The 20,076-nt window shown below is 35.5% G+C and overlaps 1 protein-coding gene across 1 annotated transcript in view; it reads right to left on the bottom strand.

Annotated features, from left to right (window-relative positions):
- Positions 1-16,239, bottom strand: part of LOC104465487 (DENN domain-containing protein 1A-like) — a gene marked incomplete at both ends in the record, with an annotated part of 84,054 nt that extends 67,815 nt beyond the window's left edge. The window contains one exon of the mRNA XM_010078543.1: positions 16,169-16,239. Coding sequence (XP_010076845.1) covers positions 16,169-16,239 — 71 coding nt within the window. The remainder of the gene's footprint in view (positions 1-16,168) is intronic.
- Between the last annotated feature and the right edge of the window lie 3,837 nt (positions 16,240-20,076).

Below are 20,076 nucleotides of genomic sequence, written 5' to 3'. Positions count from 1 at the left end.
CCGCTCTTCATTATTGATCTGCACAAATATCACCTCCTATGGGAATCTCCCTGCACAGCAATACAAGATTTTATAGAAAATAAGCTTTTCAGAATCATTTTGGGTTTTGATGGTTTCAAAATTTCTATTATTGCATCTCTGTTTATTTCAGGATGCTTTAGTTATTCAAGTGGCATTGAAACAGAAAAAACTGATCCTACCAAAGATGGAATTGTGACACAGGAAACTGAAAAATCACATTCCTAACTCTACTGTTTTCTTTAGTGGAGATGTTAACTTAAATACTTTTTGGAACTTACAGTAAAATATATTCTATCTACCATACAATGAATCTGAGTCATACATGTTTCATTAGCAATAAATGACAGACAAACCTACTATCAGTTTTGGAGAGACATTATTATGAAGAGTAATACTATGGCTGTGATTTCTACAACAACGTACCCACCCTTCGAGCTTCATGCTTAATGCATTTACAGCTACAGAAACCTATGGTATTAAATGATCCTAACGGACCAGTAGCTTCAGTGGTCACCAACTCACTCCTAAGTTTTACGGCATGCAAGATCATACACATAGCAATAATTATCTTGTTGATCACTTCAGAACTTAGCCTTGTACCCTTCAGTACCCAATTTCACCTTTTCATTTCAGCTTGACCTGTGTAACGTGTCCTTCCCAACTTATCAGTCATATTAGCACTGTCCATTCTATCAAAATGGCAATGAAAATTTGAAGGGGCCAGTAAGGTAAAAGCAGTTTAAAAAAAAAAATAAAATCAGAGCTCGGTCACAGTGAGCTTCAACTAAGGCTGCAGCATCACTGAGGTCTTGTGAAAGCCTACGAACTGAAGAATGAGAGGAAAGTTTGTAAAAACAGCAAAAGCATTCAATGTACTCTCCTGCAAAAAAATTTCAGTGGAGTGAGATGTGTTGATGACAGAAGTTGAACTTCTGGAACAGTATTCAAAACTCAGTGGGGGTGAGGGGAAAGAGGTCCTAACGTGGAAAAATACACCTCATCTAGCTAATGACCGTGAGATGAAAGCAAAAGAAAAGCACTGGGTGTTCAGCTACTCAGAATGACTTCTCTCTTTTGGGGTAAAGTTCATTAACTGGACAGCATCAAGCACTGCAAAAGAATTGTGGGTATGGTTACACTTGCAGTATTGGCCCATTTCTATCTGCAACGCTTTCAGCTACTGCTAACAAAGCTCACTTTATGCCACGTGTGATGCTATCAAAGAAGATCTCTGAGATGTTATAAAGGTCTCAGAGAACGTAAGTTTAGCACATTTAAAGCAGTACTATCAGCTTGAAGAATAATTTGTTTTATATAAAAGAGAAGCCTACTGATATTCAGTGGAACTAGATGGGAAAAATCTATCATATCACTAAAAAATTTTAAAACATTTTTGTTACTGTAGAAAAGGCAAGGGTATCAAAAGGATTTTTAACTGCAAACCAGAAATGCACTAGGAACATTTAAAGATATTTGACACCTCCAAGATGTATGATAGCACATATCCAGCTATCAAGATGCTCTTGAGACAGGGGACTAGTCTAGTTCTGAGCAGGAACATTTCATAACCATGTTATATTCATTCAATAGCCAGCCCCAGAAATCATGTGTATATAAACTAGCAACTTCATTAATTTCCTTTCCCTTTTCCTTGCTCACCCTTATTACACAACAAACTCCCAACTACACTTTCAGACTTTTTCAAGAGCTCTGCCAACTCTTTTCAATCTGTCCACCCTTGGCAGCAGATTTGCTGAAAACAATTTTTTCCTTCAGTACCAACTCCAAAGGTAATCTAAAAATGCAACTTTAACCCACTTGCACAATTTTTCTCCACAAGTTGATCCACCAGGTGCATCCACTCCCATTGTGCTGACATGTAAATCTATTAAGGGCAATTAAGGAAACAAGGAGCATCATAAGTTGTTATGGCAAGCCGGCAGCACAAACAGAGTCTCCAACATCTGCACATCATCACTGATTTGCAAGAGCATCCTGTATTGCACAGAATAGGAGGGAAAGCTGTGTCCTGTAGACAGTAAGTCCTCAGAAGCAACTTCTCAAAATAACTGAGAAAGCCGACGGAGTAGAACGTTCAGAGACTTTTTTCCCCATGGTGCTTAGTAGAAACATCCCTGACAGCTAGAGGTACACTTGCACTATTGCACACAATCATACTCGTAGCACCGATACACACTATGATGAAGGGAAGCAGTTTTCAACAAATCTTAAAAACTAGAAGGAAGCTTAAGAGTTGTAGCTGCTTTTGGCACAGCCAAGCACACCTTGAGGAGTGTATACCCTGTATACCCTTTTCTCGTTATCTCACACCGTGGTTAATTGGGCTTCTAAGCTCTCTGCTCCCGAGCTGCTTTTTCCAGTTCTGAATTCATGCCACCTTCAAACTCTCTTGATTAGAGTACAAACTATCAACAGGTCATTCCTAAAAACTCTCCTTCCTGTTAAACTCCCTTATTTGCTCTGTATCCGATTGTCCATTTTAGAGTATAGAAACGAACAGTATTTACACTAATTCATTTATTGAAAAGTAAACATATATCACTAGTTGTACTATCACAGCACTCATACTTCATGTCATAATTGTTCCATAGAGGCTCTATTGGCTTTTCTTAAATGGCCAAACTAACAACAAAGTTCTCTCCATCTTTCTATACAAGCAGATATGCTTAATTTTTAAACATGAAAGATTAAATTAGAAGTTACACACACAAACACAACTCCTTTTAAAAATGGCTCAAAACATTGTATTTGCATCTGCAAGTACTCACTTTATTACTACAAGCTTTATAACAGAGCTTAGGTTTGCTTCGAACAAAACAGGGATCTCGGCAATAGAAGCACAAGAAAAAGCCCTGCATACAGTTAGTTTACAAAGAATTAACTGGATTAATTAGCAAGGGATTTGAGAAGCAGCTTGGAGCTAGAAAACCAAAACACTAAATTGTTTAAATACTTTGGCAATGGATCAAGGTTTCTAGGCAGCCCTATGTTCCATTCTCTCCTCCTTTTTTTTTTTTTTTTTTTGCTCGGTGTTTTAGCACATTTAACCTGACGAGGTACTTTTTCATGAGATATGAATGACACTGTCAAAATACCAAAAAAAGAAGACGTGAATTAAAAAATGCCACAAGCTGTTAGCAATTCTGCCAACATGTATGAGCCCAGGCAACATTAATTAAAAATCAATAGCTTAGGACATAAATAGCTCTTATCTCTGTTATAGTCTATCTCTAACATAACTCTATTAAAGAAAAAAAAAAAAGCCAATGTCTTTGCTATTATACTGACTGAATTGACCACAACAAAGCAAAAGAAATAAGGCAAAAACACTGAGCAAAGAAACACATATGAGAAAGGGAGGACAGGCATATGAATGATTGGAATGTTTCAACCTTGCACTATCATTAACACGTAAGCGGCTGGAAATAGCCACACTGGAAATACTTGCAGAATACGTTACCAGGAAGAACCTTGCAGGTTTTCAGCGCTAATAGGCCTCCATACAAAATCCTGCATCCCAAGGAAATAACGTACACATCTTCCATAGCTCCTAGACAATCACGAAAATTTAGATCTCTGAACAGTTTCTACAGAAAATGTATTAATATAAAAAAGAATACATAAGAATCATACTGAAATGGAAAGGTGAAGTTCAGTTTTCTTTTTGTCTAACGACTCTTGCATTATTCAATTATTTATTAATGATGGACATATCAAATGCTTCCATCAAGACACAGTAGTCTAAATCAAGGTTGAAGAAGCCACCCAGGCACTATTTAGCAAAAATTTATTTATCTGAGTTCAAAATAAAAGGGAAAATTTCATTTACAAAAGTGTTACGCATACATATGCCAAGACACTAAAGCACTATACAAATTTCAGTGGAAGAGCAGATCATAAAATTGTAGCGCCCTTAAGGTAGAATTCTCAGGACAAAAAGGATTACTTTGAGAGTCATGATTGCAAATTTGAGCTCTCAAGAACATCTTATAGCAGGTGACCATATGCATGTGTAGTTCCACTCAACTACAGATCACAGACCTGCAGAAGAACAGCTACACCCAACTTTGGATAACACTAGAGCAGACAGCCAGTCATTCAGGAATTAAGAGTCTGGAACGTATGAGGAGGTTGAACTTATTAAAAACAAGTACTAAAGATTGCTTCCATTGCAAAGAAATTTTTAAGAAATACCAATCTGAAATACTAAATATATAGATGCAGGACATTAGCTTCATAAAATCATATGCCAAGCAGAGCCATGTCTGTAGGAATAATCAGAAACCTACTTCTCTTACAGCAATGTAGTCATGAAGTACTAACCTTTAAGATCTTAAATTATAACATTTCACTATGTCAACTGGATTTTGAGTCCTACCTCATAGCTGAACACTGGGACTTCCCTACTTCTTCCTCTTCCCGCCTCCTTGCCATAATCCCGCCTCCCAAAAATTTAGTTTATTCATTATAGTGCAGCACAAGAAAATCAAAGGTTCTACTCATAAAACACAGACAGCAAGTGTCAGCATAGGGAAACAGAAGACACCACTCTTCACAAGACCTTTTGGTCTAACTTTTTCATTGAGCTACAGTCAGAAATAACATATCCTTCCATGGGGGCAAAGGTGTGAGGGGAAAGAAGGGGAACAGAAAAAAGTTAATATAAAATTTCTATACTTTTTGGGGGGAGCGGATGCAACTTTAAGATATGTTTTTGTTTTATAACTGAATTACATGGATTCTCAACTGTTCAACTTCCATTTAAGCTATTGAGAATTTTACTTGTTTAAGGCATACCAAATACAAGTACTTGCTGCTGCATTTGATATAACATTCCTCACCTAAAAAGTTAATTATGCTATCTTAATTATTAGTAGGAGAATTACATTAGAACACCGAACTGCTACTAATAGTATTCCCCTAAACGGGATAAACTGAAATTCCACCAAGTTCTCCCTATAATGTTTTATGTCATTGTAAAAATATAAACTATAACTTTATTAAGACTTCTAATCATCTTCTCCATTGAAGATTCAAGAAAATAAAACAATTCAGAGGCTTTTTTACATCATCTGCCTCCATTTTATTTTATCATTATAAATTAAACTGATTGTAAGATGCAGAAGTAATTTGTAAACTCTTTCAAAGGACATGATTTACATTTTTCTTCTATGAAGATGAAGCTATCCCCCTAACATGTTCCACTTGTGTTAAATATTAAATAAATACACTTACACTACATATATGGCAAAAATGGAAGATATTTTTGATATGTGCTGCAATTACTTTTAGCATGCTAACACTGTTTATAATACTGGTGCAAATACTGCCACCAATAAAGAAACAAACATTAAAAAGGTGTCCTTTAAGCTTCCCTTTAAGGCATCTACCATAATCGTATAATTTGCTCTGGACATCATTAAAATGTAAAGTTAATGAGGATTCAGCTGAAAACAGAAGAAATGTAACCTATTTTCAGGCACAACTTCTAACACTGCAATCAGAGGGAAAACCTCTTTGATGTCTCTTTGTCTCTTCTCATTAATTTTCTTTTGGTTTAAAAAAAACACAAAGGCTTTTTAAACCCAAAAATGCATAGAAGTTTAAACATGGTAATTATAGTCAAGCTGCAATGAGGTCATTAGGTTTTTAAAACTTTGAGATAAACAAAATTGAGATGTATGACTATTTTAAAAACATGTCAATACTCAATTTTAATTGTCCATGGGATACTCGCTGTATTCTAAGGATTTAGTCTAGATACAGAATTGCTTCAAGATGATTTAGTGAAGGACCTAATCCCATATCCAGGGTAAAGCAAAGCAATCAAGAAATACATCCAAATGAAAAGCACTGTAATTACTGTATTACTAGATACCACATTTGGTATTTATAAGTGCAACAAAGCATGCTTTTTGCAATCTCCATGCAAGAGAGATGGCAAATTGTGAGATTCTGCTACTTTTTACCTCTACAGTTCATTAAAGAATACAATATTGAACCAGTTAAATAATACTATTTACTCCCTACATCTATTTTTGTTTATGAATAATACCAAGGTACACACAAAGCTTCTGTTTTAACATGCTAATTCTTTCCAGCAGAAAATATTTTTAAGAGCTATTTAATTACATAGAACTGACGGAATCTATGATACACTGAAGTGGTATGTATTTTAGTGAATAATTTACAAGTAAATTTTCTCAGACCGTAATCAAAACAATTTTAATATTACTGTGTACAGAAGATGATAGATTATCACAAACACGAATTAGGCTTTTAAGCCACTACGTAAAAGCAACAGCTTTACAGGACAAACATAATATTATCTTCAGTGTAGAAGAACCTTAATCATGATGAAGCAAAGTAAGTATTGTTATAACATTTTTCCATGTGCAAATACCACCACTAGAAAAAATGGGATGAGATCAATATACTAATCTGTGGTAATTGTAAATACGAATTTTAATGCATTTGTGGACATAGGTTATAGCTTTAAGAGATAATTATTTATCCTATTGAATCTTTTTAACATACAAACTCCTCTTCAAATTAAACTGAGTGAATGATGAACAGGCAAGTATCAGATAAAATCAGATATTTCTTTAGGTGCAAGTGAAGAGCAACTTCAGATTAAAGTCTCATACTTGATGCAAAGGAAAGTTTTGGGGGTTGTGTTTTGGTCTGGTGAGGTTTGGTTTTTTTACTCTGCCACATTTTATTACAATTTGATGCTGCCCTTCACCATAGGCCAGTTCTGTTCTACCACCTCCTCAACTGCTTATTGAAGAGACAGCATAAGCTAACTGCCCCTCTGGCTGAACCCTTTCTCATATCCTGGTATCTTTCCTTACTTGCTTGCACTGTCCTAGTGTCACATTCGCAAGAAGATAAAGCATACGATTAACATTAAGTCAAATCTGAGGCTTACAAACAGGAAGAGTCAGAAGCCTGATTCTACTGTCTACCTATACTGTGATACTTAATCAGCTATTTTGTCTTCACATTTTAGCATCTGCTTTGAGTCTGCATTAATTATTTCTGATAGGTGTTTTCCCACAGAGTGATGATCCGGTTTCAGAATCTTTGGAACAGAAGATCTCAAGGATCTCAAAAGTATCTTACAGGTCAACTAGACACAAATAAAGGGTAATTATTTACTTAAGACACAAACAATGGAAGAATCAATTCAAAAAAGGTAACATTACCACTATTTATATTTATAACTATGTAGTTTCAACATAAATGACTCTGCAAATGAACTAAAGATGGGATTCCCAGGAGAATGCAATGGGAGTTGAGTATAATGCTCTTCACCACCACTTAAAATCCTAGCACAAATTCTAAGCATGGAAATTATTTGACTACAATATCCAAGATACTGCTTTAAAAGTACTCACTGAAAGTTAGTTTTTTGGTGTTTTTTTCTCCATTCCTTCCCTAGGTTTATGTAATGTAATAGCTGATGAAGTTTGGAGCAGACCACACTCTTCTGGCACAGTAAATAGGACCCTTCCTCCTGCTCCTCATCTTTTAACTGTGGCATCTTCCACCCAGATTACTATGTTCAACAAGGTATTACTACATGGTCTTCCATTATTTGACTACATATAGTATAAAATCATAGAATACCTCAAGTAGGAAGCAACCCATAAGGATCCTAAGTGCAACTCCCTGCTCCTTGCAGGACCACCTAAAACTAAATCATATGAGCATCATCCGGACAGTCCTTTTCACTAGTTAGTTCATCAACTTAGAAAACATTACTCTCCAAACAGCTAGTCATGGAATAGCTCAGAAAAAAAATCACAACCAAGTTAAATATTGGGGGTTTTGAGTGGTTCAGGGGTTTTTTTTGGTTTTTGGGTTTTTTGGGTTTTTTTTAAGTCCCTAGAGAAGTATAAACAAATGAACTCTCCAGACCATAACCCATTCCAGATAACAGATTTTCACTCTCAGTTTTTGGTTCCTACCCCTCCATCCAATGCCATCATCTGTAGTACCGCAGTTCAACTTCCTTGGTTTCTGTCCTGCTCTTCCACAAAATAAATACCATTAAAAAGTATATCGAAAGCTGTTTTCATCTAAAAAAAGACATAAAAATCATATTCCTAAGAGCCAATAATCTGTCAGCATCTGGAATTTTGACAAATGGTTTATCAAAACTTGGTAGCCCCTGCAGGGCCAAAATACTCCTTACTCATCAGTGAGGATTCGGCAGCATTCCCTTAGCATTCCTTCTCCCCTCTCCAATGATGGAATCCAGTGAAAAGCAGGTGAAACACCTTGTGCACAGACAACATTAGGCTATTAACAGAACATTATACAGTTCTTTATGATTAAAATGTGTCTTACCACTGTTATCCACAAACACTCCTACAGGAAAGTGTACCACACGCTGCCCCTTCACTGTGAAGCAGCATGCTACGGCACTTCATGCAGAACTCTGCAGGGTCAGCCTTGTCTCTGGTAGCACAAAAGGTGGGGTTTGGGATTTGGGTTTTTTCAACCACTGCTTAAGTAAAACAGTAGTCTTGAATTAATTTTACGCTTATTTGATAATTCAACCTCAAACCATCTTTCTTTCTAACTTTATTTCAATCTACAAAAAAAAAAAATCAAACAAAAAAAATCCCCAAAACAAAACCAACAAAAAACCAAAAGAAAACCTGACAATGTCTCTTTTTGTTCATAACAAAAAAATATCACACCAAAGGAGAAGCAGACCAATACTGCCTCAGGCACTCTGATAGGCCTCTTTTTGAATTAGAGTTTACGTTCTCTTCTTACAAGGAACTACTGATAACAAAAAGAACCAGTAACAAAAGTAGATGTAGTTCATCTTTTGCTTTACCTAATTTGCTTTGCTTGCATCTCAAACTTAAAGTAGTGCTCTGGGTAGAATTACTGACCTATGTGTGAACAGACTAAATGAGGACACAATTTCTAAACTCCAATATTTCCACTGAAGACCCTCATAGGAAGCATCAGTACAACCATAGATGGACCACGTCAGTCATTTCTGGGACAGTGCTTACAACATTAGGCAAAAAAAAAACCCCAAAATCACTATTCTTAATCTACGGGGAGTCGACTTTAAAGTCACTACTTCTTTGTTTCTTTTTCATCTGAATGACACTCTAATTAAAAGTTCTTTACAGAAACGACTATATCTAGATTAACAGCTGATTGTAGATGCATTAAGCTTTAAACAAAAGTTAACACTCATTAATGAGATTACCTGTTGTGATTAAATAAGGACAAACAAAACCAAACCACCTTGGAAATTGTTACTGAGAATGAACTAAATTTAAAATTACTCCCTTAAATAAAGTCACACAGGCACCCTTTAACAACAACCTTTTGACTCTATTCAAAGTACAATCTCCTTGCAGTTATTGGAATAACAGCCCTGAGCTTAAAGAAGCACATTAAGAGTTAAATGCAACAAGTGCTTCAACACATTCTTAAATGTTTCAAATGCTGAAAGATTAAATGTTTCAGTAGTATTTGGTATCTAAATTGAGTCTCTCAAGAACTCTTTAAAAGGAACAACCACTCAAACTCCTCTATGATTTCAAGGAAAACTGCAAGTACAGCCAGTGAATGAAAATTTGTTAAAAATCACTAAAAAGCCTTCGGTAAAAAAGTTTCAGTTTAGCAGTTAATTTCAACCTGCAGTTAAAAAGGCACTAGCTGTCAGTCAGTTTTCTCACCCAACTCTATCATGAAAAGAAAAACTGACAGATCACAGGAGCTTGCTTTTGTAAACCAATTCGGGAACTTTCATGCTTCTTATTTGTTAGGTTAAAGGTTAAATTGCTGACCTCTGCCCTCCTGCTTAGCAGCCTTTCCCTTTTTCTGTAAAGCTTTATTTTGGGGCTGTATTTACATGGATTAGTCTCTTTTCACGCTAAGAAGGAATCTGTTCACAGCCAAAGCCTTAGTTCTGGTTGTACAAAAAGCAGTCACAATTATTCAGCAGCAGACAATGACCATATTGTGGATTTACAAAAAAACCACCTCAGCCATGGCAAGTTCTGTCCTTGCTGCACAAAACAATAGAAGAAAAATCTTATCAAGCATTCAAGAGAAAGCAAACAAAGCAGGCCCACTGTGAACTTGATGAAGATGTCAAGCTCCTTTAAAAAAATATAAATCAACAAAAGAGTTTAAAGTCTTGTGAGTGAGAGTTTCTGTGCTGAATTTCCCTGTCTAGTTAAACAGTGCCAGCAACAGCAATACAGTGCAGACTAGTAAATCCTAGTGAAATAGAAAAGACTGTAGACAGAAGTAGTTAAAGCACGAAGCAAAAAGGACAAACAGCAGATTTCTCCCCACAAAATAACTTCTAGAAATGGAAGAACATTCAGTTACAATTGATGTTAATGTTCTGGGGTTTTATTAACTCTAGCATCATCAGCCAAGAACACACCTAGATAAAATTTATGATGACTTGTAAAATGACAGATTCTAGTATTTTTTCATAAAGCAAGTTCCTCTTCAAATTGAGTTATGTATTTAATTTATACTGTAAAAGCCAAACTGTGAACTGTCTTCAAACACAACAGTTCAGTCAGTGCCATTTATTTGATCTGGACACTTCAGTACTAGTAAGTTCTTTGTGCAAATCGTCCCCTTTGTATGTACTTAGCAGAAAAGCAATCAAATGGGAACAGAAAAACAAAGCAGCAGCTGAGGAGTATTAGAATTCCCAAATACTACCTATCTACTTAGACTTGGTTACTTTTCCAATCTTGCTTTAAGAAGTCAGGTGTAGCAGCATAATACAAAGATGGGATAGGAAAACCTGTGATACCTGAATTACAGCACATGTTCAACAGAACGCCCTCATTTAATGGAAAGACACCTAAATTTTGCACTTATTCCTAAACTTTCACTATGTTATCTATTTCTCAATACAGAATGGGCAGGCTTCAAGCAATAAAAATGTTTTCACCTTAAAAAAAAATAAAGGTCGCTCTGAGAGGTGGGGTAAGGTTTACAAGCTTTCGAATGACCAATACTTTACTTAAACCTACTCCAGTAACTTTGGTTATGTTCAAGAAAATACTTCATCTATATGGGAGGTACAGGTCTTTTAACTAAAATTACAACATCTGACAAAAAGATAATGATAAGGCACTGCAGCACGTCTGTTTTGCAGAGACAGAAACCCACTAGTTCTCTCTACTTGCGAAAGTCCTTTCATGGGAACCCTAGTGACAATTGTAGAATAATTTTAGGGCCCAAGCACATCATGACTTCTCACAGCAAAGGACTTGGATTAGTTTAAGTTATAACATTTGTGATCTACTGGGAAGGGGGGGAGGGAGGGAAAAAGAGCTATTACAACACAAGGCTAGAACATGAAAAGTAAAGAAGGAAGTACTTCAACTACTCATAAGCTTCTAGTAGGAACAAGATTAGTAGTACATGCTACTCTCAGAGCCAATTCAAATGCAAATCTTATCCTTTCTCTCAAACAATGATAAACTCCCTCAGAGTTAATAGTTTCCTTCTAAGATTCATCTCCCTTTTCAACTTACTGGTATGTTTTCGAGAAAAGAAAGAAGCACATGGCAAGTCTTACAGCAAGACCTTTTAAATTCTGTCATAAAAGAAGTAGTATAAACTACATTTCCTTCACTAATCCAGTGAACATTTGTTAAACTCTAACACACACTTTGTCCACGCTATCACATTTAAGCTTCTAACTTACCAGGGGTTGTGGTTTTTTTTTTTTCTTTTTTAAAAAGAAAGAAATCCTTCAGCTATACTAAACCATTTTAGCTTTTTCCCTGAACACACAGCAAGAATTTATGCTACACTCACAAAAAGATGAAAGATGAGGTCCTCGGAGAGAAAGGCCTTTTGGCACACTACATGGTAAAGCTACAGATTTGACATACTTTCATAATGTCGGCTCTGGCGAGAACACAAAAACCCCATACAAAAGAACGCTACGTCCTCCCAGACAGGGGTGTACGGGGGTGTCTTACTCTTGTGAGCATTTACTTTCAAATCTTCATACTGTAGAGACTATTTTGATCGGTTACTTTAGACTAACAAATTCTCTTTTTCTACATGAACAGTTTGACAGTTAGACTACAATCCTCCTCTCAGCCCCAACTAACAAGAGAGGATCTTTGGCTGAGGTCCAGCAAGATCCTTAAATTTGTCACATGGCATTTCCAATGAATGATCAGCAGCAGCTTTAAGATCATAAAGTGCTTTAAAATTAAAAGAAAGATTTCTTAAGTGGTTAGTATGCTTTTACTTTCTTTATATAGGTATTTAAATTAAAATTGCTAGTAGATTCTATTTCTGCATCTCAAAAAACCAAAACATTCTTTTAGCAAAGGTTTAAAAACCAAGAAAACGCAGTTCCAGTGCACTTTACTTGCAAACACACAATCTGTCAATAGTATAGAACTGAATTTCTAGAAGTGCTTAAGCTAAGTTAAGCAGTTACAATTTGTAAAAGAAACAATATAAATTCTTTGTAATTGACTACCTCAACTTCTGTGAAGTTTTACTATTACGAGATCTCATAACAAACATGCAAGCTTTCCAGTGAAAGGACTTCACAGTCTCACTAAATGTATTTTCCCTTCCTTTACATTAAGTTTAAAAATGGGAAAAGAAATCCATTAAAATAATAGTATCTAATACAAAGCGTCTGTTCCGCTCTCAAACTATCCATTGCGTGTAACAATTCCAACGAATGAGTGAAGATCACGCACCAAAGACACAGACTTATCAAAACTATTTTAGTAGGTTAAAACTATAATCTGTAGATTCCACTTAGAACATTCAACATTATTTGATTTGCAATGTGTTATTTTATGGAACACACGCTGTCCTAACACCAGAGAACTTCGGTTTTACAGGTAAGATTTAAACAGGCACACTTTTAGCTTCTTGAATTAGAAAAGTTCAGTTTTAAACATTTTTCTTAAACTAGGATAAACAGTAGAACATAACATATAGCAGTATGCTAACAAAAACAACGTTAGACCTTTTAACCTGGCACGTAGTGTTCAGGAGTCCTATAATTATTTTAGCATTAACTAAAACATATACCTACCCATTCCTCCCAAGTCATACCTAATTACTTAAGTACCACAGCAAAAAAGGCAAAGCTAATGCAATTATAGTCAATGTCCAGAACATAAAACTGATCCAGTGATCATTTCCTTCCTCAGTTCACACATTTCATTGTGGTTTGGCAGAGTTCTGCCTACTGGAATAAAACAATACTTGCTTTTTCAACTTCTTTGGTTTCAATGAAGTTTTTTCTTCATACCTTATTAAGAGTACAAAACATCCTCCAGATGTTCCTGAAGCGCACATTTCTAGGAATAAAATCTTAAGATCGTAGGATAATTCAGGCTGGAAGGGGCCTCAGGAGGTCTCTAGTACAACCTCCGGCTCAAAGAAGGGCCAGGTGTGAGGTCAGAGCAGGTGGTTCAGGCTGTAATCCAGTCAGGTCTTGAAAACTCCAAGGATGGAGACTGTACAACCTCTCCAAGGGCCTCTCGTCCTCCTGCCATACAGCACTGTGAAATGCGCAGAGATCTCAACTTGATGAGCTCCTCATAGGTACGGAAGGCTGCTGCTGTTCAGGTTCCCTGAAGTCTTCTCCAGGCTGAACAAGCCCAGCAGTCTCAACCTGTCCTCACAGTGCAAGTGCTCTAAGTTCACTCACCGTCTTGGTGGCTCTCCGTTGAACTTGTTCCAGTTTATTGATGTCTTCCTTAGAGCCCACAAGAGATTTTTTCCTTCTACAGTCAACTGTCTTGGTAACTAAGAGGGAGCCTTCTATGATAGTCAATGGATAATGCTGCTTTCATTCATTTCAAAAGTTATTAACCAAATAAACATTTAATGTGAGATTGTTAAGTTACATGAGAATGCTACCTGAATGTACGATTGTCTGTCAGTAGTTCATAACACAAGTCAGTATCTTCCATTTCAGCAAGACGCAAGTGAGCTATGAAATATTAAAGGTTTTAAATGCAGTTGATATCTAACAGTCACATGGAAAACATCTTTTGCTACACAAACTTTTGAATGAAACAAAATAGAAGCATGTTTTACCATCCCACAAGCCAAACAATCTCCCACACTAGGGCTGTTATAGCTTTGGAGCAATTCATTCTCCTCAAGACCACGTCAGAAGATTGATAGAAGAATTAAGAGCACTGTAAGTGATGAATAGCACTATTATACTAGACACGAACTTCAAAAACAGGTGTCTTGGTTAATTTTGGGATACATTATCTGGGAAGAAATTTTTTCAAACATGTCTGATAATTTGCTTCTTATATACCTTTTGCTTTTCTTAACAGTAACTGTTCCTTGTCATTTAACATAGGTTCCCTGACTGGAAGGAAAAAAAAAAAAAAGTTTTGATGTACATTCTTGGTCTTCTGGCATAGAACAGCTAGCCAAGAAGTAGAAAAGACTACATGGAGGTCTTTAAGTCTACATTTTAGAACGGTGATTTGCCTGGAATACAGCACAGGTGTTAAATAGAATTGATACTGCAGAGAAACAACCAACCTTCATTTAGAACAGGACAAAATACTTGGGGATACACAAATCTAAGAATTCAGACTAAACGGCACCTCTTAAATTAAAAAAAAAATTGGTTGGGAAAAATATTTTTAAATATTATTCAGAGAGAATTAATAACTCAAGAATGAGTTGTAAAAAACAGTTACTAAAAATTTTTTTTTACTGACTAGAAACAGTTTCTGAAGACTTTTGCACCTACAAGTACATACAACAAACTTAAAAACACAACTAAGTGAAACTCCCACAGAATCAGTTGGTTTATAGAACAAAATGTATACTAAATTCTCCAATTAAAAACCTGTAAAGTAGTTTCCATGCTTTTTAACCCACCTTCCCACAGCAGGGAATTAATCCCTCCAGGGGGATGCAAACAAACTTCAAAGAGAAGATTATACCCAGACACTAGTACTGTACAATGTAATGTTTATGGTCAAATTTGTTCAGATTTTCTGGCACTAGAATCCAGGTCAGATGTGCAGAAACAAAGACTAGTTATTAAAAGGGCTCCTGCAGTTACATCAAATAGTCGTGATGGCATACAGCAGTAGGACAAGCCAAAACTATATTCCAGTTACAAATCCTATGGAGGTTTTGTCAGCAAATGAAAGAGTTGCAGCGTATTTGACTTTTGCTGATTGTAACAAACAAATACAGAAATAAAAGGAGATAAGTGGCTTTCCAGTCAATGAAATACAAAAATCCTTTCTATTGGTTCATTATACCATATGTAAAATACACACATGATCATTTCATAAAAGATAAAAGGGATATTCCTCCAGCATATATCGACATCCCTCCTTTTCGTAACATTCTAGAGACTGATCTCACAAAGCAGTATCTTGAACTAAATTCTAGGAATATGAATTTCAACACTTTTTCCTTTTTCTTTGATCAAGTTCATCAAGTTTAGAAAAAAGTACAATCAAAAATTTACAAATATACCTACATGTTGGTTTCAGCAGTTATAGGACTTCTCTAGCATAAACATAGGAATACTTGTCAGAAATAATTTTATAGAAAAATGCTTATATAATTATAGCTTGATAATTTTGGTGAAAATAGTTAACAAAATCATAAGCTGCTTTCCTGCCTTATTTGTAGATAAAATCATTTGATCAAAGGAAGAATTCTGGTATAAAAATACTTCTGTAGACAAGTAAAAAAGAGGAAGTAGAAATAAATTCCACACAAGAAGTTCTACAGTATTTTTTGTTTTAAAACTACCCAATCCTTATACGAGCAGCAAATACAATCTGAAAATGCATTTACTTTTTCAACCTAATTAATTAAGAGTTATTCATATTTTAAAAGACAAAAGAGGCAAAACAGTCAAGGAAACCAGAAAATGGCCCACAATCAGGGACAGAGGCAAAAATTTCTAACTATTAGTCCTAACTGTAAAAGATTGTGCAGAACTAGTGATTAAGATATCTTTAAAAGCTAGAACAGCATCATATTAAATATACCACATTAGCTCACAATACATCGTTCTTAAGACTAGTTTTAGCCAATAAATAGGTAGAATTGCAGTGCAAAACAGTACCTTTCCCAATGCAACTGATTCCTGAATAGGTTACTTCTGCATACACTTCAAAGGTAGTTTCCGGATTTTGTCTGAAAGAAAAAAAAAACTATTTAGCATGTTGAGAATTTTTTTCACGTGTGTTTTCAATTACTCAGTCAAAAAGGATTCTAGAAATGCATATGTTACAATGACAACTTGATAAACTAGATTTTTTGTCGTATAGTCTGTGATGATTTCACATTAGATCTTTCTGCCTTGCTAGTATGCAACAAGATACGACTGAAGCTCAGATGAGTCAGTATGAACCGGCTGTCTAACAAACTTCCACAGAGAAAAAAAAGAATCAAAACAATAGAAATCAAGCACACAGAACCTTTAAGTCAAGTCAATTGTTGTGACTAGTTTGCATTTCTAGATACTAAAATATCACAGACCAATCATACATAACTTTGCCAGAAAAAGAAAAGAAAGCCATGTACTTTATATCACGTTTCAGAACACTACTCAGAGACAAAAGCAGCAGTCATTTCAGTTCCTGGCCATAATAGCAATGTTGATTACATGTGCAACTTGGAAAAGCAAGTTATTTTTATTTCACCTTTACTTTCAAATGAGAAAGTAAATCACCTATGTGCTAAATACAGCGATTTTTTTTTTTCCAGGAAAAAAAATAATCCTGAGTACCCTTTTCTCTTCACCAAACTGAAAACATTGCCCAACATAGGACAAACCACCCAGATTCACATTTTCATTACTGTGACTCTTGAGTTCAACTTCATGACACCTATTTACTCCGGAAAAAGGGGAAAAAAAGGAGCTGCGGTCAAGAGGATGCGAAGTCATTTTATGCATATGCTATTGGAAAACTTAAGAGGCTGTATTTAGGATGAAGACAGTTCTTTTCTCTAACACCCGTCAAAATATTTCTACCTCTTTATCAAAAAAAAAGGCCATGCTGAAGAGTATTACAAATGCACAAGGTTTCACCTCCTGAGACTCCAGAATCTTAAATCCAGAAAACTACCAGATGCAAGTGAAATAAGGTAATAGGTGCAAAAGTAAAAAAGGATACCAAATTCAGCTACAAAATGTAAATTAAGCTTGAGGAAAGAGACTTATTCTGCTCCAGAGTTATAAATATACCAGCAATAATGGTAAAAAGTTCATTATATATGACTTAAGAACAAAAAACATTCATTGTACATGTTCAGTTCTTACTAATCTAACTCCGTAAGGGAAGTTCTGGAATTACATTTCACAAGGAGCACGTAAAGGAAGCAGGTGATTATATACAAAAGCATATTTTGAGTTAAATTCCTGACTCTAACAATTTAAGCTACTCCAAAACGTTTTATGTGATACAAGAGCATCACACATGAGACTGTAATTGTTTAGTTACTAAAATAAGGATTTTACAAGTCTGAACATGTGACATTTTATTCTTAGACTTTCTGGTTAAAACCAAGGATCAAAACTGCATAATTACTGCTCTAAATTTACAGCTGTTTGTACAGTGACAACATTGTCTCCTATATGTTAATATAAACTATCTTTAGAAAATTGGTGGGGTATAATTAATTTGTGAATTTTGATAGCTATCTTACTGCTAAGTATGAAAATAATGACAAACCCCACATATATAGATATGCTAGAATTTACACCTGAATGGTAATTTTAAAAATGAAACCCATCTTCCCCAGCACCCCAAACCAAACATATAAACACATCAAGGAGTTCAGCCTACTCTTCCAGGAATTTCTATCATTTTCAATCCTATTTTAACACCAAAAGGGATTCAACAAAACTTTTCTAATCATGTCAGAGGCCCATTTAGTGTAACTCAAGTGGCTCTAAGCCAAACCCCACACCTGTTTAAATTGACAGAAAAGCTACCCTTGGTTTCAGTAGCATAGGATCACACTCCAGTTTTACAGAGCACCTCTCAGAACAACAGCGGTTCACAATTCAATTAATGTTAATTTAATTTGCCACCAGTTCCCAACTGATTTGCCTTAAGTAGTCATTTTTCAGAAAGCTACATTAATAAATTATGAGAAATTTAAAAATCAAGAAGTCAACTATTATTTTGCAGTATAAAACAAACTTGCACAATTCTCTCAGTGCTACTTAGACCTGCTGCATATTACCTGCTTCAAATATTGAGATTCTTAGACAGAGACACATTCCCACAATCATAGCACAGGATGAGGATGAAAAGATACCCACGTAACACCAGAAATGTATTTTTCCTTTCATATACATTGCTGTGCAAGCCTTATTTTACCCTCCTTGTTTATGTCTTTATTTTTAGCACCCTGTTTCCTTAATTAAAAGTTTATAAATTGTATAATATTTTTACAGCTAATGGATAAAACAACAAACACCTTTTTAGTATTATGTTAGAGTCTGTGTTCAAATTCTTTACTGAAACCACTGTATAACACAGCTGGCAAGAGCACATACCATATACCAAATCTTTCAGACAAAAAGACATTAAATTTTGTATTTTAATATTCCACGACAAACGTCCACTTATTTTCTAGGAACAGTGAAATTAAAGTAGCTTTGCCAAGTCAGAAACGTAGTATTAAAGGCTGCATTCAACAAGCTAACACCTCAGTACGAGAATGAAGTCATTGTTGAATTCTGAATATTTTATAACTTTTCAGTGGAATTAAGGAAACAAGTCACTATAAGACTTGATACAGTTTGCAAATATAGCACAAACATGCATCATAATACGTACATTTCGCAGTCCATTTTTATGACTATTAAACTACCCTGCAGAAATCTAATGCCACCTGTGCACTGTATTGAAACCCCAACCCACTGAAATCATCCCCAGCGTTATAAACTCAAACACACACACAACACACACACAATTTTCTTTCCTCCCAACAGCCTCCAGACAATCACTTAAAGGCCCATGGTCAGTCAGCAAGCAAACATACAGATGCAACAAAAAAATACTTGGGACACGTATGTACAAATATACATAGTACTCCCATTTATTTGGTAACTGGATAATTTCTGAAGGAAATGCAATACTTTTTTGTAAATAGAAATTTAGGAAGGAGCTCTATGAGAGAAGAATGCTTTTGTGACAAATGCCAATTGTACGAATCACTTCAAATCTCTGTGATGTAGAAATAGCTTTAGTATCACAGCATTCCATAAGAAATTCAATTTTACATTGAAGTAATATAATATTCTAAATAAGATACTGATGTACAACCAAAATTATTAGTTTTTACCAAATTGCAAGAGATTTGTACAGAAATGAAGTCCTTCTCCAAAATTCTATGTATGGAAGTACATACCTTACATATCTAAAGCCACTATTTGAACTCTGCCAGGAGCATTTTTTTCTACACGTAGGAGAACGTAATAGCACTTGTGACAGAAAGTATCATTCTACTTAAAAATTGAGGCATAAGAGAGGAGCCTGACACTGTTTGATAATTAGCTGTCTTGTAACAAGACTTAGTTGCTCAACTCTTGCAGAAAAAATTATTAGCAGAAATCTGTAATTGCTAACTCAATTCAGAAAGTGGACCTCAAACCCTGAATAATATCCACACATTTAACTTTTTCTGCCTGGTATTCCCTGGGTAGATAATATTACATTTCAGTATATAGCAAACTTTATGCTAAATATCTGAAAGCATTCCCAGATTAATATTAGGGATCTCTTCTGTCATCACTGAAATACAACCACCTCTGGAAAGGAACATGCCAAGTTTTTTCGCAGTGCAATGCAATTCTGTTGAACAGATTGATATTGACACATATTTTTTAAAATCCTCTCTTTTATAGTGTCTTGAGTACTGCGGGCTACCAAGCAGTGACAGCAGACAGGTTAACTAGATTCCTATTTTACATTACCTCCCTGGCACAGAGCGCCTTGCACGTACGGTATGACATGC

The sequence above is a fragment of the Pterocles gutturalis genome, unplaced genomic scaffold, assembly GCF_000699245.1.
Source record: "Pterocles gutturalis isolate BGI_N339 unplaced genomic scaffold, ASM69924v1 scaffold5753, whole genome shotgun sequence".
In the NCBI taxonomy this organism is placed as follows: domain Eukaryota; kingdom Metazoa; phylum Chordata; class Aves; order Pterocliformes; family Pteroclidae; genus Pterocles; species Pterocles gutturalis.
The sequence above is the reverse complement of the archived record's forward strand: the minus strand, read 5'-3'. Positions and strand labels throughout refer to the sequence as shown.